Source organism: Oncorhynchus gorbuscha, linkage group LG22 (genome assembly GCF_021184085.1).
Source record: "Oncorhynchus gorbuscha isolate QuinsamMale2020 ecotype Even-year linkage group LG22, OgorEven_v1.0, whole genome shotgun sequence".
In the NCBI taxonomy this organism is placed as follows: domain Eukaryota; kingdom Metazoa; phylum Chordata; class Actinopteri; order Salmoniformes; family Salmonidae; genus Oncorhynchus; species Oncorhynchus gorbuscha.
Genome location: NC_060194.1, coordinates 5,829,850 through 5,840,246, shown reverse-complemented (window position 1 = coordinate 5,840,246; position 10,397 = coordinate 5,829,850). Strand labels below are relative to the sequence as shown.

Below are 10,397 nucleotides of genomic sequence, written 5' to 3'. Positions count from 1 at the left end.
CGTGCGGACTGAACTGAACACAGCTTCTAGAGAGGGAGAATCGCAGACACCGAGGTACAACAAGGCCGTTTCTGTTGACACCCTTGTGAGAAGAGGAGGAGGAGGAGGAGGAGGGGGGGGCATCTCAACGTCAAGACGGTATTGAGGTTTCATGCAGTTCTCTTCTATGAGAGTACATTATCCTAAGAAACAAATCATTTGCATCTGAGTGTGTTCCCGTGAACAACCAGGGATGTAATCACCTGGACAAGAACAACTCAAATGCACAGGGCCATACACGGACACAAATTCGCGCTGTGATTGACAACGTTTCACTTCCTTTTTTATGTTGTATTTTCTAAACAAGGAATGACTTGTTCTCCCTGGATTGTTTAATGGGGCTTCTAAGGATCATGATGCCGCCAAAGTTTCAGCTTCTGGCGCTTTTGGCATTCGCAGTGGCCATGTTCTTCTTGGAGAACCAAATCCAGAAGCTGGAGGAGTCTCGGGTGAAGCTTGGTAAGACCTCTAACTATCCACGTTAATCATGCAGCCGGTAATTACACCAGGGAAAATGAGTCTGACATCCAATGGGGGTTGAATCATTGCTAAGCGTTTGTCAGCATGGTTGTCAATTTTAGGGTTGTGGCAATTCTGCCTGTGAGGTGACAAACTGGCATTTTGAGGGCAAACCCAGGTGTGAGTGTGTGATATCTATCTATTTACATATCCAATTTACAGTCTTGTGTTTTTGCCTGAAGATACCGACCATACACGTACGCCGTTTACACTAAACTGCACTGATGTCCGGACGCAGTCGTGGTTACATTTAGCCCAATATTGGACTAAAGGAGCCTAAGGTTACTCAGTCCAAGGACCTTACATATTCTGTTTAAAGTGTGAATTGGCTCTGGGAGCTAAAACGGGACAAATACTCCATTTGAAATGTGAACTGATTCTCAATTGCTGTACGGTTCTGGAAACATATAGCCCTCTACTTTAATATCACATCAAAATCATTAAACCAATTTAAAATACACACTCACTGTACACTGTTAAGTTGCCGCTGATAGTATGTTTCAGTGACAATGCATTTGTGATGTCTGTCTTGTTAACATACAGGTAATTAGCTCAGGTAGTCCATTCGGTTTTCCATCTGTTTGTCACGTAAACAAGCGCTGTAACATGGATATATGGTCGTTTGGTAACCCTAACCCTTTAATGGTGTGTATCTATTTAAACCTTTTTGATTTGAAAATGATTTCTAGCTGATATGAAAGATAAGGTCCTTATACTTCCAAAACCGTACCACAAGTGATGCGTGTTTGTTCATACCAGCTCTTAAACTACAGAAGACGCCTTCGTCCAATGACTCTTATATGTAATGGAAATTAGTCACGATCAAGGGCTAGTTTAATCATCGTGAAGCCTTGCGATACTTAACTCAGGAAAACGTACCTCAATGATGTGTGTATATACAGTTGAAGCCGGAAGTTTACATGCACCTTTTAACAAAACATTTAAACTCAGTTTTTCACAACTCCTGATTTAATTTAAAAAAAAATGTTGTAGGTCAGTTAGGATCACCACTTTTATTTTAACAATGTGACATTTCAGAATAATTGTTTTATTTCAGTTTTTATTTCTTTAATCACATTCCCAGTTGGTCAGAAGATTACATGAACTCAAATAGTATTTTGTTGCATTGGCTTTAAATTGTTTAACTTGGGTCAAACGTTTTGGGTAGCCTTCCACAAGCTTCCCACAATAAGTCGGGTGAATTTTGTCCCATTCCTCCTGACAGGGCTGGTGTAACCAAGTCAGGTTTTAGGCCTCCTTGCTTGCACATGCTTTTTCAGTTCTGCCCACAAATGTTTATATATGATTGAGGTTAGGGCTTTGTGATGGCCACTCCAACACCTTGACTTTGTTGTCCTTAAGCCATTTTGCCACAACTTTGGAAATATGCTTGGGGTCATTGTCCATTTGGAAGACCCATTTGCGACCAAGCTTGAACTTCCTGACTGATGTCTTGGGATGTTGCTTCAATATATCCACATAATTTCCTCATGATGCCATCTATTTTGTGATGTGCACCAGCAAAGCACCACTACAACATGATGCTGCATGATGCTGTGCTTCACGGTTGGGATGGGGTTCTTCGGCTTGCAAGCCTCCACCTTTTTCCTCTAAACGTAATAATGGTCATTATGGCCAAACCGATCTATTTTTGTTTCATCAGATCAGAGGACATTTTTCCAAAAAGTACGATCTTTGTCCCCATGTGCAGTTGCAAACCGTAGTCTGGCTTTTTTATGGAGGTTTTGGAGCGATGGCTTCCTTGCGGAGTGGCCTTTCGGGTTATGTCGATACTTCTGTACCTGTTTCCTCCAGCATCTTCACAAGGTCCTTTGTTGTTGTTCTGGGATTGATTTGCACTTTTCCACCAAAGTACATTCATCTCTAGGAGACAGAATGCGTCTCCTTCCTGAGCGGTATGACGGCTGAGTGGGTCCCATGGTGTTTATACTTGCGTACTATTGTTTGTACAGATGAACGTATTACCTTCAGGCGTTTGGAAATTGCTCCCAAAGCTTCTAAAGCCATGACATCATTTTAGGGAATTTCCCAAGTTGTTTTAAAGGCACTGTCAAATTGGTGTATGCAAACTTCTGACCCACTGGAATTGTGTTAGTGAAATCTGTCTGTAAACAATTGTTGGAAAAATGACTTGTAATGCACAAAGTAGAAGTCCTTACCGACTTGCCAAAACTAGTTGGTAACAAGACATTTGCGGCACGGTTGAAAAATGAGTTTAAAATGACTCCAACACATACAGTTAGGAACATCCGACTTCAACTGTCTATATCCTAGCTTCACTTTGGTGGGCAAAGACTCAATTTCAAAACTCAAAAGATCAGACAACGGCTCTTCTGTTTCCCCACTCTCGCCACTCTTTCTGCGTCGCATCACATACACTGGGAATCTTTCAGTTCAACTGGTCAAGTTTTATATTTACTGCTACCCCAGTTATCACTCCTTTCATTGGCACCCTTTTCTTGAGAGCGAAACAATTCACTTGTCTTGCCCCCATTTTGTTTTACTCCAAGCGCCTTCTCCCTCTAACCAGCAGAAACTTTGACAATTATCACGACCCATTCTGGGTACCTTCACTTCAAATCAATTTTAAAAAAGACCCCCACCGTGAAACCACAAATGGCTCAGGCAAGAGTCCACTTTTTCCATAAACTAAACTCCTACTGTCTGACTCATCTTTATCCTGACCCTCGATGCAAGACTCTGTCTCCGATACTTCACCCTCATTCACTTCCATTTCTCCTCCTGTCTTCAGCACCCTCTGCTTATACTTTCTTCCCTTCTTTAACAAACCATCTCCCTTTTTCCACCATTCTTACCTGACTCAAGCTCACCCTCTTAACGCCAGGGTAGTGGGTTCGATCCCCGGGACCACCCATACGTAGAATGTATGCACACATGGCTGTAAGTCGCTTTGGATAAAAGCGTCTGCTAAATGGCATTTATTATTATTATTCTCTCTCAGACCTTCTCACCCTCTCCTTTTTCCAAGTACACGTCTCCTCATCATAATACTGCACTATTCCTAACCACCATCTTGTTTCCACCATCTTGTTTCCACCATCTCCAGGGACTCCATTTCTGTTCCCCCGAGTCCAAGCCTCTCGTCTCTCATTGAATAACGACAGGCACTTCATTGATCAAACCCTACTGTTGACCACTCGCCGACGAGGGGGCTTCGGCTACAGACTTCGGCTTGCCTCGAGGGGAAAAATGGTGTCCACCCCCCCTAAACGGCCTATGTCCAAAACCAAACAAATGTCACAATGTAGTCATAATATACAGTGCTTTCGGAAAGAATTCAGACCCCTTGACTTTTTCCACATTTTGTTACGTTACAGCCTTATTCTAAAATGGATTAACTAAATAAAAATCCTCATCAATCTACAGACAGTCACTCTGACAGAGAACACCTACTCATTCAAGGGTTTTCTTTATTGTTACTATTTTCTACATGTAGAATAATAGGGAAGACATCAAAACTATGACATAACACATATGGCATCATGTAGTTACCAAAAGTTTTAAACAAATCAAATTATATTTGAGATTCTTCAAATGGCCACCCTTTTGTCTTGACAGCTTTGCACACGTCAACAGTGACAAGGCGAGTCTGGGATGCTGTCCTTCTAGGCAGAGTTGCAAAGAAAATGCCATATCTCAGACTGGCCAATAAAAAGAAGGGATTAAGATGCGCAAAAGAACAGACACTAAACAGAGGATACTCTGCCTAGTAGGCCAGCGTTACGGCCCACTCCAATAATTTGTTGACTTGGCAATATGTCTGATTTGTTCCATCCACAGATCAAATGTCTCTGTATACTGGAGCACTGCACTGTGTTGCGTAGTCAAATGGTTTGAGGCAGGGCAACATGATGGACACCCCTGGCTGTCTAACCAGGTTCTGAGGCATTTCTTCTGTCTACATTGAGAAAGCAGGTTTTGTATATTTATATGGCTTTGCTCCCTTGTGTCATTCAAATCTTGTTACTTTACTCAGAGGTTGAATCACGTTTCCTATTCTTTAGATTGTCTGCCAGGCATATTGTTAGTGGCTTGGTAGCTCTGCCTTTAACTATCTGTGTATCCTGTGGCTAGCGTCATCTGTGTTATCTGGTAACATATTCTTAGCGTCCTCTTATGCCAGGTAAGGTTGGCGCAGATATTTTGTAGAAACGTAAAGTGCATTAGCACGTGGGGCAGGGGGGGCTGACTGGATGCTTTCCCCAATGGCCGTAACTCTAGAGGGGAGTCATGCTATGCTTGCTGAGAGCCTCGTAAATAGAAACGCTGTTTATAAACCTGTCACCTCATGTCCCATGTCACTAACTAGGCTCTGTATCGAAGTGTAACTCCTACACCCGTCTCCACTATGGTCCCCATATGTTCCCTGAGGAGCAATGAGCTAAGTTAGTCACCAAGTAATGTTATCGCCAGTGCGTGTGGTTGGTTGGCCAGAGCTTGATTGACTTGTTTTTATCACATTATCATTGAAGTGAGGTTGCATAACACAAACTGTTACTCTAACACCAACTCGTTCATTGGCATCAACAGTCAATTACACACAGGTATCAAGAGTCTGAAAATATAGCCTTTTTGTATAGTCTAGGCCAGAGCTGTGTATGCAAATGTATGGCTCTGGTCGAGGCCTGGTTGGATCATTTAATTTAGCCTCGTTAGTAGGTTAATTGAGGAATGGCGAACTTGACTCTTCTCTCCAAGTTCAACTCTGTGCTTGCTCGCTCTCTTGATCGCCATTATCCAGCGCACTCCGACTCCTTTTGACACCATGGAGCCGTTTTTAGCCTCCCGGGGTTATAAAAAGGCCTGAGTCATGTTAATTGGCTGGCAGTCACTACAGAGTGGCTACTGTACATCTCTAAGTGTCTCACCCTCACCAGTCTGAAACATGCCACTTGAGTGCCTAATGGATTGGATCCGATTTGTGGAAATGCAGGTGTCAGGAATGGATTTGTTGTCGGCAGAGTGCTAATGGCCCTAGACTCGAGCAGTTAGGGCCCTGATTAGTTTATTTATGGACATTGGCTTCGACATTAAAGAAGAATGTCTTCCCGTGAAGTTCTGCGCTACATTTTGTGCACAGTTGCGACCTGGTGACTGACAGGCTAATCGCGGTGTTGTGAACTCTTTTGCAACCCGGAGTGTAGTTGAGACCGCTCTCCTCGTGCGCATGTTGTCCCCTCGTCGGTTTCCAAGGGGTTTGACGAGCGACCGCGGGGCCGGTGTGTTTAAGCATGAGGGGGGGGGAGCAGGTGTCGTTTATTCGAGGCGGGTGACTGTCCCTTTTTATAACACTGCTCAACATCCCTATGAGAGACCCAGCTGAAACAACAGCTTCTGTAGACCGGCGCTCATAACGGCTAATCGTATTACTTTTCAGCGGAGACATTCCTTTGCTAGTCAATAACCATAAATGGCCATTTTTTTTTTCTGGAGTCTGGGATGCTACCGCAGTGCAAGATTATAATCCCCTGTGGCCAAACAGCCCTTGGATAGGTCTCTCCCAATTTCAGACTTCTATCTCCCGCTTCAGAGTTTATAGTCGTATCAAAAGGGGGGGGGGGGATTACATTTTCATCTCAACACAAAAATAGTTAAACCCCTGGTAGCACTCATCGTAAGCCTTAACAAAAGGAGGGGAGAGACGCATGTCTGCAGCGTTTTACAACCAATTTTATCAGGGAATAGCAGGATAAGGCAGTCTGGCAGAACTGTTCCACTGCTTTCCTCCTGCCTTCCATTTAATTTCCACCTTCTATACAGCAACTGAATCCCACTCAGCTCTAGGGCGAACTGAGTTTCTCTACTGCTCTGGCAGACTTTCTCCTCAGAATTGCAGTGTACTGTGAGTGCTGCCAGTCTGGTACATTGTCACGAAACTGCCTAGGGACAGCCTCTCGCCACAGAAGTGGTGTGTCATAGAAAGGCCAGTTGGAACACTCGATGTTCCTGAATGATCTCTGGTCAATTCATTAGCTGCTGCTGCTGTTCATGTAGCCTGGTTAAACCAGACTAAATGGGACGCTTGTCATTGTTTCACTTCACAATAGTGTTCTGTCTGGTTTAACCAAAACCACCATGCTTGACGATTGGTATGAGGTTCTTACTGTGAAATGCAGTGGGGTTTTTTTTTTGCCAGACATAATGGGAACCATGTCGTCCAAAAGGTTTCTCTTTGACTCATCTGTCTATAGAACATTCTTCCAGGGGTCTTTACGATTATCCAGCTGTCCCTAGGCACTTTTCGGCAGACTTGAGTCCATTTTTTGGGGCGACATGAATCACGGTGAAAAACCAAACGCTGAATTCCACAGTAAGAATGACAGTCAAGCACTGTGGTGGTGATAAGGATGTGCATTTGACATTTTGACTGTTTGAGTACTCATTCATTTTTTTTTATTGCCCATACCCAAAAGGGTGAAACATTTTTATAATTTAGAACACGAGGCCTGTGCTGGGAAAAATTGTGTGTTTATCCAGACCGAAATATATATATCTATATCTATATCTCTCAAATGATTTGCAGTTCATATAATGAAATGAGTCCATTTTTAAATACATGCATTAGGCCCTAATCTATGGATTTCACATGACTGGGAATACAGATATGCATCTGTTGGTCACAGATACCTTAAAAAAAAGTTAGGGCATGGATCAGAGAAACGGTCAGTATCTGGTATAACCACCATTTGCTTCATGCAGCACAAACATCTCTTTTGCATAGAGTTGATCAGGCAATTGATAGTGACCTATGGAATGTTGTTCCACTCTTCAATGGTTGCGGGAACTGGAGCATTCTGTTTTACATGATGATCCAGAGCATCCCAAACATGCTCAATGGGTGACATGTCTGAGTATGCAGGCCATAGAAGACCTGGACAGCTTCCAGGAATTGTGTACAGATCCTTGTGACATGGGGCTGTGCATTAACATGCTGAAACATGAGCTGATGGTGGCGGTTGAATGACACAACGTTGACATCAGCATTTATGGCTTTGTGCGGGTTTGCTGTCTGCCATCTGCCCGGTACAGTTAAAACCGGGATTCATCCGTGAAGAGCACACTTCTCCACTGTGCCAGTGTTGATCTAAGATCTTTTCCCACTGTAGGCAGTTAAGATGCTGAGCTGTAGTCCGGTCAAGACCCTGGTGAGGATGACGAGCTCACAGATGAGCTTCCCTGAGACCGTTTGTGCAGAAATTCTTCAGTTGTGCAAACCCACAGTTTCCTCAGCTGTCTGGATGGCTAGTCTTTGACCATCCAGCAGGATGTGGAGCTCCTGGGCTGGTGTGGTAGTGAGGCTGGTTGGGTTTACTGTCAAATTCTCTAAAATGACGTTGGAAACTTTCTCGGCAATAAACAAACATTACATTCTCTGGCAACCGCCCTGGTGAACATTCCTGCACTCAGCATGCCAATTGCACGCTCCCTCAACTTGAGACATCTGCGGCATTGTTGTGTGACAACTGCACATCTTAGTGGCACTGTGGTCCCCAGTACAAGGTGCACCTGTGTAATGACCATGCTGTTTAATCAACTCCTTAATCTATCCACCTTCAGGTCTAGCATATCATCTTGGCAAAAAATACTCACTAACAGGGATGTAAAAAATAATTGTCCACAACTTTGCGAGAAATAAACTGCATATGAAAAAAAAAAGTTATTGAGGTCTTTCAGCTCAGCTACACTTAACATGTGTTTATTTTGAACTAGGCAAGAATGCCTAATTTATCATAACTATTACGGATAACAAATCCTAATTGCTAAATTGCCCCATGTACAGTATATTCAGTGAATTAAAAAAAGCAAGTGCCATTTTAAGATGAATTTATTGAAACCGTTATATTATATGGTGGAACACGATCTTCAAAAAGGCAGTAACCTCAGCCGCTTTCTTGTAAAAACCTATGTCTGTGCAATGGCATAGTTTTGTTAATTTAGCAGACAAGCCCTTCTCACAGTCAAGACGCCTATTTTAAAGTAATAAAAACGCAACAGAATATTTTTTACAAATGAAAAAAGTTGCCAGTGCGACGTGATGCACAACTCGTACCCGGAACAGTTATTCTCGAGGATAATTTTGAGACGTGGCTCAGTTTGGTGATTTGTAAGATCATGTTTTTCAGGGTTACAAACCAAAAATGTTTTCTTTTCAATATACAGACAATTAGTGTATTCTTCCTGTTTTGGAGTTATTTTTTTAAATGGTTGAACAATTCCACATTGAACACTGCATGTTGATGGATTACAGCCACGACATCTGGTGGGTAGGCATATGCTTCTGATGAAAATACACTTAGTTAAAAAATAATCTTCTTGCATATGTTCAGTGAGGAACCGGTCTGCACTAGCAGTTCGCAAAGTAGCTTAAGCAGAAAAATAGACTTGTGTGGAGGGAGTGGTAGGAATGCAATTGAGTGAACGAGACACTGAGGGGAAAGGGAATTTGGGGGAGAAGAACGGTTTGGTGCTCAGCTTGGTTGTGCCCTGCAAATGTACAAATGGGAGAATAGAGTCAAAGCAAATGAACATAGTCTTCAAGAAAATTTCACTTGCCCGTTTAGAGGGCCACAAAGCACAGTCCACCAAATAGTTTTACAGTTTTATTTTATTTAAAAAAAAAATATATATATATATATATATATATACACACACACACACACACACACACACACAGTGGGGCAAAAAAGTATTTAGTCAGCCACCAATTGTGCAGGTTCTCCCACTTAAAAAGATGAGAGGCCTGTAATTTTCATCATAGGTACACATCAACTATGACAGACAAGGAGAAAAAAAATACAGAAAATCACATTGTAGGATTTTTTTAAAATGAATTTATTTGCAAATTATGGTGGGAATAAGTATTTGGTCACCTACAAGCAAGATTTCTGGCTCTCACAGACCTTTAACTTCTTCTTTAAGAGGCCCCTCTGTCCTCCACTCATTACCTGTATTAATGGCACCTGTTTAAACTTGTTATCAGTATAACAGACACCTGTCCACAACTTCAGTCACACTCCAAACTCTACTATGGCCAAGACCAAAGAGCTGTCAAAGGACACCAGAAATAAAATTGTAGACCTGCACCAGGCTGGGAAGACTGAATCTGCAATAGGTAAGCAGCTTTGTTTGAAGAAATCAACTGTGGGAGATGGAAGACCATACAAGACCACTGATAATCTCCCTCGATCTGGGGCTCCACACAAGATCTCACCCCGTGGTGTTAAAATGATCACAAGAACGGTGAGCAAAAATCCCAGAACCACACGGGGGGGACTTGGTAAATGACCTGCAGAGAGCTGGGACCAAAGTAACCAGCCTAGCCAGTCCAGATCTCAACCCCATAGAAACTCTTTGGAGGGAGTTGAAAGTCAGTGTTGCCCAGCAACAGCCCCAAAACATCACTGCTCTAAAGATCTGCATGGAGGAATGGGCCAAAATACCAGCAACTGTGTGTGAAAACCTTGTGAAGACTTACAGAAAAAGTTTGACCTCTGTCATTGCCAACAAAGGGTATATAAAAGTATTGAGAAACTTTTGTTAATGACCAAATACTTATTTTCCACCATATCCTAATTCTGTCTGTCGTGTACCTATGATGAAAATTACAGGCCTCATCTTTTTAAGTGGGAGAACTTGCACAATTGGAGGCTGAGTAAATACTTTTTTTGTGTGTGTGTGTGTGTGTGTGTGTGTGTGTGTGTGTGTAACAGCAGTAGAAACGATAGCAACGCTGCCTCACTGGTTCAGTAAAAAACTTTGGGATGGGGCTGACGAGGACCCTCTCAAATTCATAGACC

At 42.7% G+C, this 10,397-nt stretch overlaps 1 protein-coding gene across 1 annotated transcript in view; it reads left to right on the top strand.

The window, feature by feature from the left end:
* Positions 1 to 27: 27 nt before the first annotated feature.
* The window catches only part of LOC124010133 (heparan sulfate 2-O-sulfotransferase 1-like), a 29,691-nt gene continuing 19,321 nt past the window's right edge, over positions 28 to 10,397 (top strand). Inside the window, exon 1 of the mRNA XM_046322498.1 lies at positions 28 to 498. Within this exon, the coding sequence (XP_046178454.1) occupies positions 375 to 498 (124 nt within the window). The 5' untranslated portion in view covers positions 28 to 374. The remainder of the gene's footprint in view (positions 499 to 10,397) is intronic.